This window comes from Triticum urartu, unplaced genomic scaffold (genome assembly GCF_003073215.2).
Source record: "Triticum urartu cultivar G1812 unplaced genomic scaffold, Tu2.1 TuUngrouped_contig_6659, whole genome shotgun sequence".
NCBI classification, from domain to species: Eukaryota; Viridiplantae; Streptophyta; class Magnoliopsida; order Poales; family Poaceae; genus Triticum; species Triticum urartu.
Genome location: NW_024117438.1, coordinates 1 through 24,856, shown reverse-complemented (window position 1 = coordinate 24,856; position 24,856 = coordinate 1). Strand labels below are relative to the sequence as shown.

The 24,856-nt window shown below is 44.6% G+C and overlaps 2 protein-coding genes across 2 annotated transcripts; one reads left to right on the top strand and one right to left on the bottom strand.

The window, feature by feature from the left end:
- Positions 1 to 1,139: 1,139 nt before the first annotated feature.
- Positions 1,140 to 6,003, top strand: LOC125530922 (65-kDa microtubule-associated protein 6-like). Its single transcript, XM_048695336.1, has 12 exons — positions 1,140 to 1,717; positions 2,570 to 2,773; positions 3,051 to 3,308; positions 3,610 to 3,825; positions 3,911 to 4,066; positions 4,160 to 4,319; positions 4,408 to 4,559; positions 4,715 to 4,802; positions 4,872 to 4,945; positions 5,027 to 5,101; positions 5,188 to 5,530; positions 5,633 to 6,003. Exons 1-11 carry the CDS (start codon positions 1,667 to 1,669, stop codon positions 5,521 to 5,523), a joined length of 1,770 nt encoding a protein of 589 aa, XP_048551293.1. The 5' UTR covers positions 1,140 to 1,666; the 3' UTR covers positions 5,524 to 5,530; positions 5,633 to 6,003.
- Positions 6,004 to 6,797: 794 nt separating this feature from the next.
- LOC125530924 lies at positions 6,798 to 9,260 on the bottom strand. Its single transcript, XM_048695337.1, has 6 exons — positions 8,963 to 9,260; positions 8,796 to 8,863; positions 8,537 to 8,697; positions 8,372 to 8,453; positions 7,566 to 7,686; positions 6,798 to 7,166 (listed from the first exon to the last, which is right to left on the bottom strand). Exons 1-5 carry the CDS (start codon positions 9,000 to 9,002, stop codon positions 7,573 to 7,575), a joined length of 465 nt encoding a protein of 154 aa, XP_048551294.1. The 5' UTR covers positions 9,003 to 9,260; the 3' UTR covers positions 6,798 to 7,166; positions 7,566 to 7,572.
- Positions 9,261 to 24,856: the final 15,596 nt, after the last annotated feature.

The following is a 24,856-nucleotide window of genomic DNA, read 5'->3' as shown; positions in this document are numbered from 1 at the left end:
CTGCACATACGCCAATGAACACAACCTAATCAGACGGATGCATGCGTGGCTTGAGGAGGATCAGCATGTTTGACCTCAGTTTGCCGGATGAATCAGGAAGGGTTTTGACTCCACATGGTTCAACAACCCAGCCCGGAGGTAGCACGATAGTGACCTCGGTTTGTCCGTGGGTTAACCGGGGTGTAACTTTCAGAAGTATAATTCTTAGCCTTCTACTCCCTCTGTCTCAAAATGTTAGACGTTTTTCGACACTATCAGAGGGAGTATTATTTTGACAGTAACTCGTTCCAAGTTCAGAATAAGCAGCATTATGTAAATTAGAGTCTACTCTCTACAGAATAAGTTGCACTACGTGATTCCCAGTTCAGAAGCCCGACAATGGCCGGCTCGACGATCCGCCATTCCGGGGGAATTTTGCGGGATGAAACAGTGGATCTCTTCTCTCCCACCCTGATCGGACGTGCGGATCGGAGTACCGGTTGGTTGGCTCGACGTACTACCTTTTGTTAGGTCGGGGGAGGATCGTGGAGGCCTTTCTTTTCGGACCGGCCGCTTTGCACGCCCCAAAGATGGCAAGAACCGGCCCGGGCTTGATCATTCGGACGAAGAGCAGCAAGCATCGCATGATCCCGACATAAAACAAAGAGGGCGCGTGCAGTTAATGGCGCGAGGGTGCATGTTCCAGTTCAGGTACCCTGTGGGCAGGACGGTCAGGTGGATTCGGTGAGCTTCCTTGCCACTTCATGGCCTCCTTGGCAGCTCACGACAAGGGTAGGGGAGATCGAGCTGCAGTACCCTGCTGGTACTGCCAGTACAAGCATAGCCGGAACCACCTCACTCGGTTAAAAGTGACTATCTAATATACTAGTACTCCCTTAATGATCTAAACAATCTTATATTAGTTTACAGAGGAGGTACTATATGGCGATTGCCTGTGATAATTTGGCGGGGTACGGTGCAGTAACAACCTTTTGTTGGGTTTCAAAAAAAAAACCTTTTGTTGGTTCTCTGTATGAAAGTATTTGGCACCAGCTAGACTCAATTCATTTCAGCTTGAACAAAATTCCGAGGGAATCTTCCGTGCGCAGCCGCACACCATTGCGACGCCATTAAATAAAAGGAAAGACAAAGGCCACCCTCCATTGCCTCTCCCCTCTCCGCTGGCCTCTGCTCACTCCCAACCTCCCCAAAGTCCCAAACAAACAAACAAACCACCCTCCCTATAAGCAACTGGCAAAAACCCAACCAGCCTAAAAAGGTCCCAAATTCTCATGCACCCTCGCCCTTCTCCTCCGCTCTCCTTTCCCTTCCATCGCTTCGATCAACAGAAGGGGAGGAAAACATAGCCAAGCTTCTAAGCTCGCCAGGAAAAGAGCTTAGCTTCCATTGATCCCAAAGGGCTTCTGGCATTTGGTGCCTGTGCTTTTTCTCCTCTTCTTTTCCTAATCCCAAGGAGGGGAGAGGAGGACGAGGCTAAACAAAAAGCTCAGGCGCCGCTTTGGCTAATGGCCTAGCTAGCTGCTCAGGGCGGCGCAGCTGGAGTGCTGGACGGACGGCCGGCCTAGGGGTGGATAAAAGCCTGAGACTTTGCTACCAGCCTTTCCTCGCCTCCTTGTCTCCTCTTTGAGCCGCTCCTTTGGCGGTGTCCTCTGCTTGGTTCCATTCCATGGTGGGCATGGAGGGCACCGGCTGTGGCGCTTTGCTCAGAGAGCTCCAGGTACTCGCTGCTCACCTTTGATTCGTGCCACTGCTAGCAGTATTGAGTGAAGTAGAGCTCCGTTCTCTGAAAACAAATTATGCTTCATAGCGTTTTGCCGCCTTCTTTCTTTGCTATCTTCTCTCGGTGAATTTGTTCTCGCTGTCTGCGCCTGTGTTAACCCAATTCGTATGCTTCACTTCAGAAGAAAACTTCAGCTTTCATCTCCTCTAGTAATAGGTGAAAAATCATTGTTGCAACTGTACTGTGTTTGAGTGTCCTCTGTGATTTGAGAGACTAGAGAATCGGGTGTTATTGTATTTCATTTTGACATGGAACGAGGGTTGAGTGTTATTGGGGTTACACGGGCTGCGGAAAAGTCACAACTTTTTATTCGAGTATTGCGTAACAGCGTGAGCGAGTATTCCTTGTGTAGTAAGTAGTTGTTGTCTTCTTTTTTCTTGGTGGTGAGCTGCGCGGCAGGTGAACTGCATGCCTCAGGGCAGTGTGGCTTTATGGCGGAAGCTTCTCTCTTTTGTCACCTTTCTGGTTCTTCACCACCTCAAAAAAGCTTTTCCTTGATTCTATTCGGCTTAGTGCGCCAGGCAGTTGAGGTGGGACAAATTTATCTCTTTTTTTTCCTCTCAACTAACACTCTGTTTTTCACCTGTAATGCCATCATTTCGTTATGGCTTTTACTGCAAATAAAATATCTTCAACACTTATTAAGATGCCCAGGGGAGTGCATGAATCAGGCAATAGTAATGATCAAAATGCATTCTTGATTCTATTGCCTTGGCCTTGCATTTATTTGGCCATGCATAAGGTTGAAGCACCATTACTCATGCATGCCCTGTTGTTTCTGGCACTCAGCAAATCTGGGCAGAGGTAGGGGAAAGCGAGGGTGAGAAGAGCAAGGTCTTGTCAGAGATAGAGAGGGAGTGCTTGGAGGTGTACCGCAGGAAGGTGGACGATGCCAATCGGACCAGGGTCCAGCTGCACCAATCTGTGGCCACCAAGGAAGCTGAGGTTGCATTGCTAATGGCTACTCTAGGGGAGCACAAGCTGTATCTCAAGGTATGCATACTAATCATCATGATGATGACGCACTAATTGGGTTGGTTGTCTGTTGGCTTCCAGAGTGGTTGCTTGGTTCCCTTGAGATGATGGAATCTGGCTGTTGTTGGTAACATGCATGATTCAAGTTGTGGATTGCTACTAAATAGGACTTGTTGATGCCTGTTTGCTTTTTTGTCAAAAGTAGCTACTGGCTTATAGTAAATCTCTAGGCAGCACCACCTTAATTTAATATTTTTACTAGGATGTTTTTGTTAATTTCTTGGCACTTGCGCAGAAAGACAAGGGCTACCTGTCGCTCAAGGAACAACTCGCCACTGTCGTCCCTGTACTCGACGACCTGAAATGCAAGAAAGAAGAAAGGATCAAGCAATACTACGATATTCGATCACAGATTGAGAAGATACGCTCCGAGTTAAGTGAGCGTAGTGATAAGGGTGATCATGTAAACAGTCCAGCTGATGATGAACATGATTTATCGACAAGGAAGCTTAATAGCTACCAAGCGCAACTTAGTGCTCTTCAGAAAGATAAGGTAAACCGTCATGAATAAGCTAGCTAATCTGAAACCTTCAGTTGCCTTTCAGAATATTTTGTTTCTTGCAGTACTTGTGAATAAATAGAACTGGCAGCTGCTAAGGAATGCGTGAGTATTCAGCAATGGTTCAACTCAGAAAAAAAATGCCTTCCTAGATTTTGCGGTATATAGTTTCTATAAAGTGATAAGATGATCCATGTAATGTGTATCAACTGTCTAGGGCCGCTGGTCATCTAATTTAAGTTACTTTAGGATTGAGTGTTGACTGGCAATGTTTTCTTGTTTGCAATATTTTCAGTCTGATAGACTTCACAAAGTTCTGAAATATGTAAATGAAGTGCATTCTTTATGTGGAGTCCTTGGAATTGATTTCGCAAAGACCGTAAACGGAATTCATCCCAGTCTACATCAGAATGGTGTTGAGCAGTCCAGAAACATCAGCAATGGCACACTGGAAGGCCTTGCTAGCACAATATCAAATCTTAAAGCAGAGAGAAAATCTAGAATCGATAAGGTACTCTCAAGGTTCCTTTCTTCTCGGTGTTTTGTTATATGAGTTCTGTGTAATAATACATTCTCAAGCAATCGATTGCCTATAGATGAGAGAGACAATGGAGTCATTATGTCACCTCTGGAAGTTAATGGACTCTTCTGAAGAGGAGAAGAGACAATTCAGCAAAGTAATCAGCATTCTCATATCACCAGAAGAGGGAATCACATCCGCTGGTGTTCTTTCCCAGGAAACAATCGAGAAGGTTTTACCAGTTCGCCTTTGTTTTTTCTTCAGTACGCTGTTTGTTGCTTATCTTAATCATTTTTTACAATTTCGGTGTTGATTTCTTATGCAGATGGAAGCTGAGGTTGAGAGGTTGACAGAACTTAAAACCAACAGATTGAAAGAAATTGTCACAAAGAGAAGGGCCGAATTAGAAGATATATGCAAGAATGCACACATACAACCTGATCTCAGCACAGCCCCTGAGCAAACTAACGCCCTGATTGATTCTGGTTGTACATTATGCATCTTGCTCAAGTACTATCTTGACCAGTGGTTGTTTTCTTACAATTGTGACTCTCTTGCCCCTGTTCCATTCAGGTACTATTGACCCTTCTGAGCTCCTGGCGAATATCGAGTCACAAATATTGAAAGCAAAAGAAGAGTCACTAAGTCGAAAAGATATTATGGACAGGATAAATAAATGGATTGCTGCCTGCGATGAAGAGGCTTGGCTTGAAGAATATAACCAGGTAGTTTCAAGCCCATTTGCTTTGGAATTACAATGCTCAAATTCTGAGCATAGCATGTGCACTTGTTGCACGGACTAACCTGCCCCCGCATGCCTTTTCTAGATAATTCTGAGGTTCCCTAAATCATGAAAAATGACACCAAAGCTCTTTTGCAGGACTCGAAGAGGTATAGTTCTGGAAGGGGTGCTCATGTAAACCTTAGAAGGGCGGAAAAGGCACGAATTTTGGTCACTAAAATTCCAGGTAGGTTTTGATGCTGGAGACTATCGTGTATTTCAGTTTAGTTCAACGAATGACCGATATCTTTCTCAGCTATGATGGACAACCTGATAAACCGTACCTTCGCTTGGGAAAATGCAAGAAATAAGCCATTCTTATATGATGGGGTATGTCCACAATCTGATCAGTAGGGTAAGCATTTATCGTTTGTTTCTTTAATTAATTGACTCGTATATATGATTTGACAGGGGCGACTAGTATCTGTTCTAGAAGAGTACAGACTTAACAGAAAAGAAAAGGAGGAGGAAAAACGGCGATACCGGGTTAGTGATTGTTTATCAAATCACCATTATTGGCTGAAAAATAATATGGCATATTCTGGTCTGAACATCACTTTTTTTATTTGCAGGATCAGAAGAAATTGGAGAGCATCCTGCTTGCAGAGAAAGAAGCGATTTTTGGCTCCAAACCAAGCCCAAAGAGAGCGAGCAGCTTAACCAGAAAGACAAATGGGTACCGTTCAAATGGAAGCAGTAATGGACTAATGACCCCAACACCTCGCCGATCATCCCTAGGCAGTTCCACCCCTGAGCTTTCGACACCCAGATCATATACTAGTCGCTATAATAGATACTTTGGTGATTCAAGGCGGCTATCCGTATCACAACTGAACTTCGGCGATGATTCACTATCGACATTTACATCAATTAGTGGTTCTGAACCAGAATCCCCTTCTATCGGATAATTTCCTGGTACTATCTCAATCTCTTCATGCATTTTTTCTAACAACAATCTTCAAGCATATTTGTTACCGATGATGGTTAAACAATGTGTTATGTTAATTATTTTGGCAGGTCAATCTATTGGGTCAATTGCCAAGTACTTAGCATTGTAAATGGACCAGTGTGCTATGAAGTTTTTGCATTTGTGTGTACATTACTGATGCCATGTATTTAGCTATAGCTAGTATTGTTGACTAGTAAGCACTGGGTTGGTTGACTTGATTTCGGGTTTGAAATTGATGTTTCGAGCTGATGGCTCTTTTAGACAATTAGGTGAAATATGTAGTGAGTGGTTTAGGGGTAATCACTTGTACCATATCAAATGTCATAATTTATGTGACTGGCTTGTGTGTTGCAACCTTGCAGAAATAGTTTGAAATATTTGTACGGATGTAACATATCATACTTCTGCAGTAGTTTCTAGTTCTTTCTCTTGTGCAATATGCATGTGAATTTCAGTACCCTTATTTTATGAGCAGAAAAGGCAGAGTCCATGCCATAAAATGCATCTGTACTTCTCCCTCCGACCATCCTGTGCTTCTCAATTCTGCTTGGATGTATATAACATTATAACTGAATGGTGCTTGTGAATACAGACATTAAAGATATGCTCTTTCGGACAACATGACAGAAGCAAATTGATTAGATGAGAACTAGGAATAATCATCACAGTGCATCAGATTCTTTGTCATATGTGGTCCCATCCCATGAGTTGTGTCAATCGAGCAGTGCATTTTTATCGCTATTATAAACATGAACCGCATGGTGCAGCCTGTGATTCAGATTTCAGGGCAACCCCAGTTGATATGATGCAACAAAATATGTGATGAGAGATAACCTGGAGGAAGATGAATGCCAGCTGCTCGCTCTGGTGAGGACCTGAGCGCTTCGTCACTGGCAAAACTCGATCTCCTCCATCTTCGTCTCCTCATTTCTCCAAGGATCTGCATTCACTATGGAACTGTATAGAGGAAATGGTTATGTAGTTTCATATCCATTAGACAGAAAGTCCAAATTCAGAACCATGACACCGATAACTGCCAGACAGATGCTTGCCTGCAGCCAAACATTTTATATCGGTGCTCTGCGCACTTTAAACGTATGACGAATCAGGGAGATTTTTCTGAAAAAAAAATGGATCAGGGTGCAATCAGTTCTTCTAATACAAATTGGCAGATGCATGAGAACGAAAAGGCCGTGATTGCCTCAGTACATATCTCAGTTACATTTCAGCATCTAAGAAATGCAAATTTCTTCAGATCTCAGAATATGGACCGACACAATTACAAGAAATAGAGAACAGTTCTTAACGTAACAAGTTGGGATTCACACTGGTGGTCTAGATAAGAGTTTGAATTACAGAATTAGGGGCAAATGAATAACTCTGTCTTCTTTCCTTTCTCAACCAAATAGAAATAATTAGCATTTAACTACCATAGCAAGCAATTGCATAAATACATTATACATTCGCGACAAACAAATGTCAGTTGCAGAGCATTCCTTTCGATTCTCTCAACACTCAGGATAACATGGTATACTGGGACATTAACCACCTTCCCACCGCCGGTCTGTATAGCATCATCTGCTCCTTCATAATTTGCCAGGTCTGCATGGTATACAAGCAACAACAAGAGATTGAATTGCTGCCGTAGTGCTGTTTCTATCTCGCTCTGCTAAATCAGAGTTATATAATAAACATATACATGCTGATCAAAGAATAACTTGTCAGCCAACTTGACAGCATGACAGATGGTATCGCCCAGTTCATTGATCGATATGGTCCTTACAAATTAATACAGCATCAGGCATTCACATTTGCTATTACTCTCACAATTTAATAGCACGAAGGGACTCGAGGGAGGAGCATGTTGTTAGTTGATAATAGCATTCTGACATATCCCAAAAATAATTACATCCTTTATATGAGGAACAATGCATCTGCATTCTGAGGCTAAATGCACAATGGACTAGGAAGTTGTAAAAATAAAAGGGACAAGTAGCATACCAGTAAACTACGCAGATTTCCGAAGTAGCCAGGACAAAATGTATGAAAGGGCAGCATCAACGGAAGACAAGGCAACAATGAACACCGCAACGAGTATGAGAGTAAGTGCTGCCGTCCTCAACTGCCAATGACAATGATTTAATTGAACATAGAACGGTTTCCAAAGTAGCGATGCCATCAATGATGTAGCAACTTAAAAATCTTAACGGACTAAAAGCAGCAAGACATCAAATAATATGGTGTGCTAACAAACTGACCAACAACTAAAATACTAAACAGCAAGGAGCTACTCTAGCATTTAGGATGTATGCATATGATACTAGAAGTCTAGAAGATTCATAGAGAACGAACATTGGACAAAATGAAAGGAATCATGATAAGGGCATAATTTAGTACTACTTTATTGAACATAAATACCCCCTCCGTTTCAAAATAGATGACCCAACTTTATAGTACTAACTTTAGTATAAAGTTGGGTCATCTATTTTGGAACGGAGGGAGTACCTTTTAACTCCTGTTGGTTCAACCTATAAGGTTCAGAGTTTATCTACGCAAACTCGTCGAGGATGAACTATGCACACTGCAATCTTAAAACCAACCTACTGCATCACTCTAAATCATGTGTTAGAATTTAGAACACATCCTGAAACATATAGCAAACTCAACATATCCTCACAGGTTCACATTCCTTAACCGGTAAGCTGATAGGGCCACAAGGTAATATAGATTGCACTGTTAAGAATATATGAAAACAGAACCTGAATAACACCGACCTAAGAAATAAACTGCAAATGCAAGTGCCATACCGTATTGCGGAAGCCCGGCCATTCGAGGTGCTTCAATTGCCCTGGCTGCTCAGCCAAGAAAACCACCAAGTTCCTCACACTCCTGATAACAGAGGGCAATTCTAGTTCATCTCATCGTCGAACAGCACAAACAGGGGGGAGCAAGTCAGCAAGATCTGTACTTACACAGCGAATTCTCTAACCACCGCAAGCCACAGCGGCTCATCATCATCAAACCGGTACTGGCTGGCGCGAAGTCCCTGACGCCCATTGCCCGACGCCGCAGCACATTTCGGCCGTCTGGCCGAAGCGAATCGGCCAAGAAGACATGGTTGCAGCTCCGCAACCTGTAAGCGCAAACCATGTATATATAGCACTAGCATAGTAACCAGAAGAAGAAGAATAGAACAAGGGAATATGATTCTGGCGCCATTGAAATTACGACCTTGAGTAGTGGAGGCCTCGTTAGGCCGCTGGGTCGAGTGGGTCTGCACCACGGAAGCGGAGACGGGCCTGGAAACGAAGGAAACCGCGGGCGGAAAGTGAGGATCTGGCTAGGAAAAGGAGATAAGCACGGACATGGCGTCAGTAGGCGCGGCGAGCGGTTGGGACCTGCGGCGAGGGGCAGCGCGCTCGCGGCCAATCCAGACATCCTCCCCGAATTTCTCGACGCGTGGAGCTTGGGCGGAAGAGAGGGTTGGGGTTTCAGGAGCTGCGGTGGGGGATGAGAAAAGCCTCCGCCGCTGCGCGCGGCACGCGCTCTCGCCTCCCGGCGATGAACGCCACTGAGCCAGGCGGCGCTCGCGCGGTCCTTTTCCGGTTCGGCGCTGCGAGGTTCTCCGGCGTCGCGTGGGCGTAGAGAGACGGCGGTGGGGGTGGTCCGGCCGCCCTGCTGTTACTGGGCCGTGTGCTGGAAACGAACCAAAGCGTTGGGAGGCCCGTAGTGCCACGGCGGCCCGCTTTTCCTAGAATTGCTCAGCTTGTGGCCCATGATAGTGCCACGGCGGCCCGTTTTCACAGTCTCGGGAGGCCGTAGCGGGTCGATTTGTATCTGGAATTTGGTCCAATTTGACATTCGATTGTGGATGCAGAGTTTTTTTTACTACAAGGTTTCATATTAAAAAACCTACCACATATGCCCCTGCGTTGCAACGGGAGAAGTGATTGATATGTCCATCAAAACGTATATCAATGCGGCACGACAACATCCGGACGGTGCCACCTGACGGCAGCAGGGATACACACGTCAAGGTTGAAATCTACTCCCGTCTTTGTTGTGGTTATCTCACGAAAGTCTTAAACTGAATTACTAACGCAAGATTGGTGGACTTCAAAAGGCTGTTCATGAGGATCAATTTCAGTCTCCATTGACTACGTTCACGTTTATCCAAAGGTACTTGCTTGACTCGCAGATTTTAAATACTGAAACCCCAAGGCAGAGACTAAGTGCGGCTTCTCACAATCCCAAGTGGATTGCCCCATCAGCTGGGAGAGTTAAAGTGCATGTGGATGCTGCCGTCGGTAGAAACGGCGACCGGGGGGCTGTGGCAGTTATATGTCGGAATGAATCGGGTGCTTATTTGGGTGCTTCTGCAATATCTTTTCAAGAGATGGTAGACCCGGAAGTACTTGAAGCTTTAGCAGGGGTGGAGGCGTTATCTTTAGCAGCAGATTTGGGTTGCCAGAGAGTTGTGGTCGCTACTGATTGCATGGCAACAATCACACATCTGAGTTGTGATTATAAAGGACCTTCAGCAGCAACTATCAAAGACATCAGGGGAAGAATGCTTGATTTTGCATTGGTGGATTTCATCCATGAGAAGCGGGAGTTGAATCTGGAAGCTCATAAATTATCTAAAGCATCAAATACTTTAGCTTTTGGCCGCCATGTTTGGCTTTCTGTTTTACTTTTACCAGACATCATTTGTATCCCTAAACTTATTCCTAGCTAGTTTAAGTTGCTTGACCACTCAAAAAAAAAAGATTGATGGACTTCAGAAGGATTAATTCATTAATTATAAGGTCTCCCCCTCATAGCAACAACCCTGAAATCTAGTCTTACTCACAAACCCGCTTAATTTATATTGACGCAGCCATCCATGTAAATCCAACAATTTTATTTATTTAGAGACAATCAGCCATGCTAGCCCAAATCCATTTAATTCCTTTGCTCCCTCTGTGTTCCATGGTTCTTGAAGTGGCTTTTCGATTTCCACACGATTTACAAATGTATATAAATTGATGTATTTCTTGCAAAGAGTCAATGTGGGATTTTTTTAATTAAATAATAAACCTATTTTTAGCACAAGCACATGTTAGATCAGCTGATTGGGACCTTTGGGGTTGTGAGTTCCAATCCCACAAAGCACAAATATTTTTCGCTACTCCTTAGTCTGCAGAAAAAAAAGTTGCAATGCAGGCCCTCCTAACATATTTTATTCAACATATCTAGCCAATTTAAATGTGTCAAACACACACACACACACACACACACACACACTCGCTACTCCTTAATCTGTAGATAAAAGCTGCATTGTAGGGCCTTATAACATACTTTATTTAACATATGTAGTCAATTTAAATAAGGTATAAAACATTTAATATTCCATAGCAATTAATTAGGTTAAAAAAGTCTATGCCTTAAAAAGAATTCTATATTAGTTAACAAGAATGACTAATAGCACGGTTGGAAAATAAGCTTTTTCTGGTCAAATTGCATATATAAATTATTTTAATTCGATTTACGGTTGTAAAATTATAGCAAGATCATTTTAGAATATTCTCTGTAAATAATAAAGACCGGGACCCTAAACGGGCTGAAAACAGTGTGAACTGGGCCTACTGCAGCTGAACGCGGAATACTAACTAACGCCCTGGTGCACGCGACAGTGGCTACAGAAGTTGAGCCGAAGCCCAAAAGATAGAAAGAAAGAAGAAGGACTTAACACCGGACCGCAGATTATTTTAAAAAAACACCAGTGGGCTTTTTATAAAACGTATGACGGCGCGTGGGCAGAAACACTCCGTACTTTATTAGTAGGTATAGATACGAAAATGCTCTTTAGAGCTCGGGCTTCATGGAGCCCGAGTTTGACTTGATAAAAATTCAAACTTTCATGTTTCAAAATTTTTTGAAAAAAATTACACACATACTTAGAGACATAAAGCATATGTGTGTAAATTTTCAGGACGAAACACCTTAAAATGAGTGCTACACACAAAAAAACAAATCTGAGGCTTTTTAGTAGATGCATTATTCATCCTCAAAGTCCATGAATTTGTCTTTTTTGCACAGATCGCATTTTAGGGTATTTCATCCTCAAATTTTACATACATACACATAACATCCTTGTTTACTTGTATGATTTTTTTTCAGATTTTTTTGAAATTGAAAAGTGCGAATTTTGATTTTTTCAAAAAATCCGGCCTCCATGGAGACCGAGCTCCAAAACGCCCTACTCGTAGAGATATAGATATAGTACATCATAGATGTAGGAGCTCACATACATGCACATACACTCAGAACGCACGCATGCACATTCTACTTCTAGGAGTACCTTTGAGACTGGGATGTTTTTCTTTTTGCAAGGGTGTATTAATTTTTTTTAGGACAACAGTAGGTCCTTACTGTATATTTTTTATTGCTTTTCAGGGTAGTCTGTTTCGTGTGTGGAGAATTTCATGGAAGTTAGGCTGTATAAAGAGAGAAAAAGAAAAGCTTCCCTAAAAAAAAGAGCTAATACAGGGCCCCTGGTGATGTGCACAACAAAGGAAGCAAGTCAAATGAATGCGTCCACCCAGGTCTGCAGGCGACTTCATGTTTTTTACTCCAAGTCATATAACTAACCATTGTTAAGATTTCAGGGTATGTTTTCCCTTTTATAAGAAAACCAGCAACTTACAACTCGCCACCACTCTGACACTCACAAGTCACACCACTGGACTCATCCGAATTCCTCTAAAAGAACGTATTCAGCAAAAGTTAAAAATCAAGAAGTCACCACAGAGGAACAGGCTCGTTATTGACCGGCTGTGTACCAATGCAAAACATTCAGTCTTTGACAGGTCAGAGTACCATCTCCACAAAGGCACAAAGCAGTGTGCAACACGCGAGCTCCGGAATGCAACGTACCGTACCCGGTAACCTCGGATCGATGATGGAGCCCGTGCCACTAATCACCGTAGCCCCACTGAAGCTCCGTGCAACTCCAGCCCCATCACACATGCGCGTTCATGATTTTGCTGCTGTTGACCAGAATACAGAGTCACAGACAAAACCGAAAGGACCGACAGGAGAAGTAAATGGTCGCCAGTAAATTGACATAGTAGTACTGTGTGTACCCCAGGGACCTCACGCACGCACGTACGGTCCAAATGGATCCAGAACTTAAGAACATTCAAGTTTCTGTTTGCGAGAGCGCAGCGCTTATCTGTATTAGCAGTCCTTTCATCATGCCCAACAAACAACATGGAGTACGAACGCACAGGCAGCCCTTCACCAGGCCTCGTCGCCGCCACCAGCTCCCTGGTTATCAGGGGTTCGCCGTGCTTCACCTCTTGGTCAGAGTCGTCGTCTAGGGTTTCCTCTTCCTCCCACGCCATGGAGCCAGCAGCACAGCTCGAAAAAAGTGGACAGCTGCGCCCTCTACTCCGCCGCCGGGGAGGCCCTTGCTGTGCTGAGGAGCCGCGGCGGGGGCATCACAGTCCGCGGCAACCGAGCGCAACGCTGGGATCACGAACGGCTAGTGGCATGGAACGGGCGGTCGAGATGCACGCACTTGGCCCGTCCCTGGCTTTGATTGCAGCAGTGCAGTGCGGTGCAGTACAGCACAGTAGTACTCGTACCACAGAGAGAGAGAGAGAGAGAGAGAGAGAGAGAGAGAGAGCAGGCAGACACATTCAGAATTTGTGACATGCAGTGGCCACCCATCAATGGCTGGCTTTGATCCTGGCACGCACGTCCAAAAGCCGAGGACTTGCGTACAGGCGACATAGAGTAGAGACAAGCCATCCAAAGGCCCCTGCCCTGAAACCAATGCGCTGCCGCTGCACGAGCCCCGAATTCATTGCGGTATCTGATGCGGTACAACTACCGATCCATTCACCCGTCCATCCATCATCGGTGGTGACCTGACCTGACCTGACGCCAGGATGAAACCCGCACCGCACGGGAGCTAAAGCCCATGCCCATTATATATTTCATTGCTGAAAATGAAGCTGTTTAGCCAGCCCATTGTTAGTATATTGCCGCTCCCAGTTCACGCACTCCATTTTCTTACTACCTCTGCTGCATGGAGATGGACGAGCGCCGATCAAGTATCAGCTCAGTGCGACAGTGTCTGAGCTTCACACGACGTGCATAGCATGCGCCTAAATCAATGTAACGTATCCACGCCGGAGCGCCACTGTGCATGCACAGGGCGCGTGCGTACATTCGCGGTATGCCGCTCCACATGCAGCATTCGCGGCTACGTACGTACGCACGCGCGCGCGCGCTAGCCTCCATGCACGCACGCTGTCGCACGCGCGCGCCGAAATTTCTTCGATCCGGCTGCGCTGCATCTGCATGCCTCCCCTCCATCCATGGCTTCGCGCCATATAGCCTTTCTTAGCTTTATAGCTTAGCTTCTGCTGCATTGGCATGCATCTACACAAGCCACAGGCAACACGACTCGCTTCCGCTTCCGCTTCCGCAGACATGTACGTAGGTTTAGGTAGCTAGCTAGCTGGGTAGCCTGCTGCCTGAATTGTACCGTTCACCTCTTGGTCAGGGTGTCTCCCCCCCCCCCTTCTCTCTCTCTCTCTCTCTCTCTCTCTCTCTCTCTTCCTCTGGAGCTGGTGCATTCATGCAGGCAGGAGCAGTAATGTGACTTTCTGCATAGCTTTCAGTGCTACGAGATGGTGCAGAGACCAGCCACCAGAGGCTACTTGATGATGATGATCTAGCCAGCCGGCCCGAGACAGACAAGGGGAGCTAGACCAGGCCATGGTGGCGCTGAAACCCACGCGGGCGTCCGCATCTGCTTCCATGCCCGCCATTTACTACCCCCTCTACAGAGTCGTTTCATCATTTCACCCCCTGAGACATCGACATAATGCAGGCGGGGGGAAGAGAGAGGAGAGGGCGAGCCGTGCTGCACTGCTGCGTGTGTGTTTGTGCGTGTTGTTTTGGACTACTAGTGCCGTCGCTGAGCTGCTGCTGCCACAGTGCTGGCCTGTGGGAGGTTTTCAAATTTTATCTCTAGTGGGGGCTCTTCCCTTCACACTTCTTTCAGTGCCCAGCACCAGCAGCAGTTCACTGTCCCCCGAGATTCTTCCACTCGGTTCCCCGCTTTCGATACCGACCCTGCCTGCATGGTTCCATTCCCACCCGTCAAACCGGCCACAATACCTGATTACTCCACCCTCTTACTAATATGGTGTGGCGATCATCCGGCGGCAGCAAAAACGGTTGAGGGAACTATATAAATAGTGAAGATCATGTGACGTACGGATGAAGATAATTTCTCTATGAGTTTGTGGGTACGGATGATGATTATATATAGTGGTAGTATCTCTTATTGGTTTCGAAGCCGAACATGGCTTGACCCGTGCGGCAAGTCTCCCATGATCCGGACCTCCTGATATTTTTTTCAGTAAAAGAGAGACATTCCTCTTCGACTTCATATAACAAAAGAGTGAAGTGCATTGTAGGTCCCTGAACTACTTCACGGGTGTCATGTAGGTTCTCAAACTATGAAACTCAGCATCCAAATCCTCAAAGTGCAGTAAGTGTGTCACCCAGGTCCAAACTTTGTGATCTGAAATTATTAAATGTTAGATAGTCTTCACATAGTTGCGCCGTTGATCCATGACACGTCGGACCAGGGCCCGCAAGGTAACAAACCGGTGAAGGAAATATGCAAATAAATTCAAATTCATAAACTTTTAAAAAATGTTAGCGTTGTTTGTGATGAAAACAAAATTTTTGCGTCGTTCGCGAATATGGAAGAAAATGTTCGCGGACATTCATACACTTTAACGACTCTAAACAAATGTTCGTGAATATGAAAAAAAATGTTCATGACTTTAAAAAAATGTTCGCGTCATTCGCGCATATGGAAAAAATGTTCGCGAACATTTTTCCATATTTGCAAACGGCGTGAATATTTTTTTGAAGTCGTGAACATTTTTTCCATATTGTCGAACATTTGTTTAAAGTCGTGAAAGTATTTGAATGTTTGTGAACATTTTTTCCATATTAGCGAATGACGCAAACATTTTTTTAAAATCATGAACATTCTTTCCATATTCATGAACATTTTTTAAAGTCGTTAAAGTATGTGAAAGTTCACAAACATTCCTTCCATATTCGCGAACGGCACGAACATTTTTTAAAAGTTCATGAATTTGAATTTCTTTGCATATTTCCATCACCAACTGTTACCTTGCAGGCCCCTGCCCCGATGTGTCATGGGTTAACGGCGCCAGCTAGCCGGCCAGGAGGGGTTGGACAGATTTTGGACCTGAGTGCCACACTTACTACACTTCGAGGACCTGAATGCCGATTTTCATAGTTTGAGGACCTACGTAACATTGCTTAAATAGTTCAGGACCTACAATGCACTTCATTCTACAAAAAAACCATATGATCTTAGACAAGCAATCAACCCCAGACTCCAACCAAACTCAAAAGCAACATTCACGTCACAACCAAGTTTACATCACCATGATATAACGATCCACAGTGCAGGACTAGGATCCTCAAGATGAAGTTTGTTTCTCAACAAGAGAAGTATGACCTCACTTCTTTCAAGGGAACACAAGTTCAAGATGATCTTCCACTACAAGACCACAAGCTAAAAGGCAAGGACAAACTTCAAGAAGAGATTGATTCATTTGACGAAGCTCCTAAGACCATGGTCAAGTGGGTTCCCAAGACTACATCAACTTCTACTTCATCAAGTACGACTACAACTCCAAGGATTCTCATCAAGTTGATGTGGATCCCAAAGAAGCAGAACTAGAGAGTTCGTGAGGGTGACTCCGCCAACATACACTGGAACAACGAGGTGCTATACAAACGTTTTTTAACACTTTTCCGTGACGGCGTTTGGAACCGTCGCCAAGTGAGTGACTGTGATAGGGGGGGGGGTCCTTCCCACACGACCCTGCCTTGATGCATACAGTTGTCCCTACTCGTTTGTGCTCGCATTGCCATCGCAGTCGGTATTCTGTGGTGCTACGTTCACGATGCGCAGCCCATCACACACGGTTCATGATTATAGAACGTGTATGATAAGCAGACAATCACACACATTCACTTCTCCTGAACTGTGTGCGATAACTAATTAAGAAGATTAGCTAATCGATGTATGACTGTCGTATAGGATTACGAAATGTTGGACCATCATACATCGTCATACATGATAATTATCGCACACGCTATTCTGTGGTGCAACATTTACGATGCGTAACACATCATAAACTGTTTATGGTTGCAAATTGTGTATGATAAGGCAACTATCACAAACGTTTAGTTTGCCTGCACCATTTGTGATATTGTCTGACATCACACACGGTTTGCAAACGGCAACTGTGTGCATGTTCGCACACGTTTCCTCTCTGTGAACCGTGTCGGATTATGGTTTATATCACAAACGCTTGTGTTTTATCGACCCTGTGCGCCGTAATGACCTGTGGAGCATAATTTCACCGTAATTTAATTGTTGCTATTTCAAATTGTACCATATTTGAATTTGAAAGTATGCTATAACTTTATTCGTATCCATCAGGTTCAAACAACCAATGCATTATTCAATTCACAGGTACATATGTTCAAGAATTACATAAGCACCAAATAAAGAATGATGAACCACAATTGTATACTTGTACTATTAAAGATGGTAAAGAAAGAGGCGAAATATATTCTGGTTGCTGAACAAGATGAAGCGGAATGCCCATATTGTGCCTTCCTCCATGTAGAAGGCACACACGACTCTAGTCCAACCCCTTGTGATGGCCGACCTCCCATCCTTCACTGTCTTCATGAACACATCTAGATAATCATCGTATTTTGGTAGAAATACTTTAACCTTTGCATGCCCACCAATCATGTAGTTTGAGAAGTAACCTTGAGTAACCTGCTTCGGGAACCACTTCAAAGGAAAAAAAGATTCAGACATTATCATCTAACACAACTCATTATGGGTAGTAAAAAGAAGGCTACATGGATCTTACTTACCATCCTGCAGTTCGCTATTGTCTTGGATAAAGTGTAAACAAATAGTTTAATTGCCATATTTTGACTCATTTTACTAACAATCTTTATCAGCTTCGTCACTTGATGCTGGTTCATCAATATCTCATTGTCCCATACGCAGAAAGGATCGAAGCGCGAATCTTTACCAATGACACATGTACCTAAAAGCACCAAGTTAATATTAGAAGCTAAACAATAATTGTACAATGATGTAGTACAACATCCCCTCTCCCTCGGTCACATATTAGATGAATTAACATCTTATATTATGGGACGCAGGGAGTTTATTGTATTATTACAAATTATCGGCTGATTAACTGTTGCTGTATCCATGGGTTAGAGTTAGTTTGGGCTAGTATGGGCTCAAATAGTCGTAAAGTATATCCAAACATGAGGGCTAGTTTGAGCTAGTTCCATCTAACCCACCCAAAAACACTATCCCACCCAAGAGGTGCTAATTGGCACTGGTGTAGAGACGTGCTATAAAACGATTTTTACCCCCTTTCCGTGACGGAGTTTTAAACTATCGCCTAGTGAGTGTATGTGATAGGGGGTCCTTCCCACACAACCCAGAAACCGTCGGGGATAGGCCCTCCGGCCACACAGGCGGGGGAAAAATGAGCTCGTGTGCGATCGGGCGAGGCATCGAAACCCAATCGTTTCCGTTCGTATGTACATCCCACACGGTGAATCCCAGAAAATTTTCCGTTCGTATGTATATCACACATAATTTTTCTGTGTGGAAACGTTTGTGCAAGGTGGCCTAACGCAAAAAACTCTCTACTGAAAGTCGTGTGTGATTGTTAGTTCATCGGACACGCATACTTTGTAGAAATTGTGTGGGTTGTTTGAGTTCATCGCCCACGGTGTTGTCTGAGTAACCGTCTGCAATAGAAAACCCCAATAAGTAGGTAATTAGCCTATTATTGAATATCCATGTAGTAATCAAATTGACATTTATGATAAAACACACCAGATATTTCATATCCGTATAATGTCAACCAGGATTTTCATAATTGAATTACATCAGATAGCTTTAGCACTCAGTTATGCCATTACACAACAACACCAAGTTTCACATGCAACATCGAAAACCTTTGGAAAGTAGTATCATACACGGTAAATAGACAGATGAATCTCATCTGGGAAACTGCAGAAGCAGAAGGCAAATATTGAGCCTTCAGGGATGTTGAATGTCCTTGCAACTTTAGGCCAGTGGCTATGGATAATTGCCTGCCCAACCTTCGTCCTCTTCAGGAAGACTTCAATATTGTACCGTGGGTGTTGAATGAATACCTTCCTCGCCTCTTGACCATGCAGGTGGTTTGAGAGGTAATCATCGGTGAACTGCTTTGAAAAGTACTGAAAATAATGATATGCATAAATCGTTGTTATAAATTTTGAAATGGCGCAAGGGGTAAAAACAAGGTAAAAGAGTTAGTACCATCCTATAGTTGACTGATGTTTTCTTCATTGTGCAAACAAAGATCTTGCTATTATTCCTCGCAAGTTTCTTCATTCGAACAATCTTTTTGAGTTTCTTGACTTGACTGATATTCATGGACATCTCATTTCCCCATATGCAAAATGGGTCGAACAGTGGGTCTAAGTCTCTGACAGCAGGACCTACATGTGCACAACCAAATTGTAAGAAACCTAAATATTAGAATGATTCCTGCAACTGCACAATTATGTGCTATTAGCGAAAGGACCATGCATGAGAAAATCTCGATGGTAAACTGCAGTGTCTCTCATTATTTCCCTGCAACACACATAAGGAAGATCTTGATCAGGTTAACTGAGGGTTGCCATACTATCAGTAGAATATGTATTGAGTACAACCAAATTCGATTTATTTCTCACATGCATAACAATACAAAATTGTATCCACAACAAATGAAAATCAAATTGCAGAATTGAACCAAACAGTTAAATGGACAGCAGACCAAATGAACCAAAACATTTAACTGAGCACGGCATTGCAGAATAGAAACATGTACTAAAAGATAAGACAGTTAACAAAACAAAGAATGCTTGAGAACAGTACTACAAAATGTAGCAATTGTTGGACCAAACTGTTAAGTGAACATTACATTTCAGAGGACCAAACTGTTAACTGAACATCAGATTGCATATTAATATTACAGAGGACAAATCACTAAAAGGCACTGGCGGTGGCCTCGAGAAAACAACATGAACTGTATTTTAAAGTAGACAATCGCGTGGCAGTGTCGACGGTGGCCTCGAAGATGAGGTGCTCCTCCAAGATCTGGCAGGCGGCACGCATGTCAGCCATAGCGACCTCGTGCACGCGTGCGGCCGCAATTTTCTTCTCTGCTGCCAGATGCTACCGAGCTCCATGTTATATTGCATGCAAAATGGCTGTGGGCGGCGCTTAATTGGAGGACGGGGCCAATGATTTCAGTGGAAGGTTTCGCGCCATCGGTCGGGGCATGTGGGACGGGGAAGGAGGATGATGGTGTGAGTGAGGTGTGGATTACCTAACCATATCGACGAGGCCATGCAGCAAGAAGAAGGGTCGGCGGCGACAAGGCCGCGCAGCAAGAAGAAGGTACGCCGGTGAGGAGGCGGCGCTGCAAGAAGAAGGGTCGCCGGCGAGGAGGTGACGCTGGAAGAAGAAGGGTCGCCGACGAAGAGGCCGAGCCGCCAGTAAGCAGCAGTGAAGGTTTGAACTTGGAAAGCAAGGAGGAACAGTGGAAGCGTGGCTTTTTATGGGAGGGAGGGGGCGGGGAGATAGATATTTCCGCGGTGGCAGAAAATTTTTGCTCGGTGCCGCGAGAAATTGGTGCACAAGTGTGGTTCAAGCGCGGGCGGTGGACTGTAGACGACGAAGATTCCTGCGTAAGCCAGACAAGACGGTGCGCCAAGATATTTTATATCGCATCCCACACGATTCTTGCTAGTAAACTGTTTGTGGTATACTTGATTTTTCATTATGTTTTGAAAGACAAAATGGTGTTATGGAGGGAAAGGATGGCGTTTGAATTGCTAGAACATTTATGTATAGTGAACATGCAACTACACGAGTGTCGTGTTTAAAGTTGGAATTATTCCGGGTTCGTTTGGCATTTTTATGCATTAATTGAGTTTCTAGGCATTTAATGTGCATATTTCAAATTTGAACTACAAGCACATGCTCCAGTGCACCAAAGTTTGTTGAAATATCACATGTGTGTCTTTGGGTGAATTTATAGGTCCCATGCTAGAAATGGGAATGAAATTCAAACATCTGGGCGTCGTGGCTCGGCCAGGAACATTGAGAAACTTAGTTTTTTAAATTCCTGTAAATTAAAACTTGCCTGAAAGTCATGAAACTTGGCATGGTGTCATTTCATGGCACCAACATGCTGTGGTAAAAAATTGGCCACATTTGGACAAGTTTTGGATAAGCTTCTTGCAAACCGGAGCTTCTCTCGAGAAGACTCATGGTTCCCGAGGGGGGACGTGTCACCTTTGTGTGCGAAACAATATACACTGCTCCCTCCCTTGATTTTTTACAGAGGAAACATAGAACTATATGAGTGTCGTGTTAAAATTTGGAATTATTCCGGGTTCGTTTGGACTTTTTAATTGAATTTCTGGTCATTTAATGTGCATAATTCAAATTTGAACTACAAGCACATGCTCCAGTGCACCAAAGTTGGTTGAAAAATCACATGTGTGTCCTTAGGTGAATTTCTAGGTCCCATGCAAGAAATGAGAATGAAATTCAAACATCTGGGCGTTGTGGCTCGACTGAAAATATTGAGTTGGTTTCTTAATTCATCTAAATCCAAAGCACGCCTGAAAATCATGAAACTTGGCATGGTGTCATGACATGGCACCAACATGCTGTGGTAATTTTTTGGCTAGATTGGGACAAGCTTTGGTATAAGCTTCTTGCAAACCGGAGCTTCTCTCAAGAAGGCTCGTGGTTCCGAGAGGGAACGTGTCACCTCCGTGTGCGAAATGACATAGACCGCGTTCTCCATCCTTGATTTTTTTACACAGGAAGCTTAGACCAAATAGGAGTTTCATGCTAAATTTTGGAATTATTCCGAGTTCGTTTGGCCTTTTTTATACATTAATTGATTTTCCAGGCATTTGATGCACATAATTCAAATTTGACGTTCAAGCGCATGCTCCAGTGCGTAAAAGTTAGTTGGAAAATCATTATGTGTACTTGGGTGAATTTCTAGGTCCCATGGAAGAAGTGCGAATTGAATTCAAACATCTGGGCGTCTTGGCTCGGCCGAAAACATCGAGAAACTTGGTTTTAAAATTCCCGTAAATCCAAAACTCGCCTGAAAATTATGAAACTTGGCATAGTGTCATGACATGGCACCAACATGCTGTGGTAAATTTTTTGTCCGATTTGCGAAGGCGCACACATTAACAATCAACAAAGTCATTTTGGAACAAGTGCTATCACGTTACAAATCGGTAACACAGGTATTATTGAAACCGTGGGCGTTCTACTTACCATTTACGTGGCGCCACGCGTCCCCTTTTTATTGGCTAGGAGGTGCCGTGCGGGGTAGTTATTTGAGTACGGGAGGCGTGCGATCAGACCCCTGTGCGTGCTAATCAGGAGGAGAGCCCTTTGACCTCTATCCGCCACCCACCTCCCTCACAACGTCTCCATTAATGGCGCCCGAGCCCCTATTTCATGGCGTGGCTATGTCTCACTCGACTGAGACTTAAGAGAGAGAAAAATCTGAAAAGAAAGTTTTGCACGGATCTTGATGTAAGATCTGATGGACCTATATAGCATCAACTGCGACTTATAGCAAGATTGATGAATATAAGGACGATGACAGTGGATAATAATTGTCTTACATATTTAGGAGATATTTAAAAAAGGCACATGCGACAACACCCGAAATACACAAGGGCAAAAGAAGAAGGAAGACAACGATCTGGTTCGTTGATCTCTACTTTCTTGATGTGTTGCTGCAGGCCACGGGAACTAGTCTTCGCGGCGAGCGGCAATGAGCTCTTTCGTGTCCTCAAGATGCTGCCTGAGAGCATCCAGAGATTCCTCCACCAGCCTTTGGCGCTCGATGCGGAGCATGTCATTCTCATCCATAAGTTTCTTGACGATGACGTTGGTTCTCTTCAACAAGGCAGTGGTCTCCTCTTGCTGCTCCACACTTCCGACGATCTTCACCCTCAGCAGGTCACGCTTGGCCCGGAGCTTCGCATTGCCCTCACTTAGTTGTCGGATGACGCCGGTATCCTGTTCAAACGAGGCTTTCATGTTGTCCTGCAACCTCGCCCAGCCGGAGATCTGATCCATCTGGCTATGGACGATTGCATTCATGCGCCTGTAAGAGTACTCGCCTGCACGCGACATATTTTCCTAGGCCGCCACGGAGCGGGAGGACATCTCTGCTGCATTTGCGGTGCGGTGGGACATCTCTGCTAGTTTCGCGGCGCGGCTGGACCAGTCTGCTGCATTGACGGTGCGGCGGGACCTCCATGCTGCTTTGGTGGCGCGGCGGGACCTCTGTGCTTCTACGGCCGCGCGGCAGAACATGTCGGCTGCTTTTGCGGCGAGGCAGGACATCTCTCGTGCTTCCGCTTCCATGCTCGCCTCTCCCTGGTGGTAATCTATCGACCCAGAACTCACGCTGGACATGGCAGACGCAAGGGAACGATGATGAATGACTTGTTTGTTTTTGTGGATGAGGAGTTGAGGAGGAATGTGCAGTCATCTTGGAGTAGTAGTATTTATAACCGAGTACTAATACGCTCCTAAGTGGGAAACCGTTTAGGTTTTGATCGGTGTGAACATGTTTGCAATTAAATATAGCGTGGTACTCCCTCCGTTTCAGTTTACAAGTCCTGCACGCATACCTAGGTTGCCAATTTTATCACCCTAATATAAACTATATAACACAAAAATTATACCGTTTGAAAATAGAACATCTGAAGTTTATATTGGTATGTTTTTTGTAATATATAACTTGTATTAGGTTGGTCAAATTGGCGACGTAGGGGTACACGCCCGCCCTGTAAACTGAGAGAGAGGGATTAGTAATTTGGAATGTGACGGGACGCAGGCTCTAAATTATTGACGGTTCTACAATTTCTAAGTGCGGCACTATTCCCGGACGACGTAATGTGGGCACACTTTCTCAGCCGCGTACGTGGCGTTTGCACCATAGGGTGCACCACAATAGGCAATGTCAGCACACGTCTTGTTCCAAAAACCATGCACGCTCCTTATTACCATCACGCATGCTTCTTTTAATTAGAATGTGTACCCGTCTAGTGCACACCGTCGGTGTCAAAACCGGCCGATCTCGGGTCGGGGGTCCCGAACTGTGCGTCTGAGGATCGAAGGTAACAGGAGGCAGGGGACACGATGTTTACCCAGGTTCAGGCCCTCTTAATGGAGGTAATACCCTACTTCCTGCTTGACTGACTTTAATGAGTATAGGGGTTACAAGAGTTGATCTACCTCGACATCATAATGGCTAAACCCTAGATGTCTAGCCTGTATGATTTGTGATTGCCTCTACGGACTAAACCCTCCGGTTTATATAGACACCGGAGGGGGGATAGGGTTGTACATAGTCGGTTTACAAAGAAAGGAAACTACACATCTGGCCACTAGGCTTGCCGTCCACGCAACAGAGAGTCTCATCTGGATGATACGTCTCCAACGTATCTATAATTTTTGATTGTTCCATGCTATTATATTATCTGTTTTGGATGTTTATGGGCTTTATTATACACTTTTATATTATTTTTGGGACTAACCTATTAACCGGAGGCCCAGCCCAAATTGTTGTTTTCTTGCCTATTTCAGTGTTTCGAAGAAAAGGAATATCAAACAGAGTCCAAACGAAATGAAACCTTTGGGAGAGTTATTTTTGGAATGGAAGCAATCCAGGAGACTTGGAGTAGACGTCAGGGAAGCTTCGAGGTGGCCACGAGGCAGGGAGGCGCGCCTGCCCCCTGGGCGCGTTCCACCCTCGTGGGCCTCTCGTGGCACCCCTGACCGACCTCTTTCGCCTATATATATCAATATACCCTAGAAACATCGGGGAACACAATAGATCGGGAGTTCCGCCGCCAGAAGGCTCCGTAGCCTCTGAAAACCAATCTAGACCCGTTCCCGCACCCTGCTGGAGGGGGGAATCCCTCTCCGGTGGCCATCTTCATCATCCCGACGCTCTCCATGACGAGGAGGGAGTAGTTCACCCTCGGGGCTGAGGGTATGTACCAGTAGCTATGTGTTTGATCTCTCTCTCTCT

Coding starts and splice junctions, on each gene's coding strand:
- LOC125530922 (XM_048695336.1), top strand. CDS start 1,667: ATGGTGGGCATGGAGGGCACCGGCTGTGGCGCTTTGCTCAGAGAGCTC. Junction 4,067..4,159: donor CCCAGGAAACAATCGAGAAG/GTTTTACCAGTT, acceptor TTTCTTATGCAG/ATGGAAGCTGAGGTTGAGAG. Junction 4,946..5,026: donor AGCCATTCTTATATGATGGG/GTATGTCCACAA, acceptor ATGATTTGACAG/GGGCGACTAGTATCTGTTCT.
- LOC125530924 (XM_048695337.1), bottom strand. CDS start 9,002: ATGTCTGGATTGGCCGCGAGCGCGCTGCCCCTCGCCGCAG. Junction 8,864..8,962: donor CGCGCTGCCCCTCGCCGCAG/GTCCCAACCGCT, acceptor CTTCGTTTCCAG/GCCCGTCTCCGCTTCCGTGG. Junction 8,698..8,795: donor CGAGGCCTCCACTACTCAAG/GTCGTAATTTCA, acceptor TTGCGCTTACAG/GTTGCGGAGCTGCAACCATG.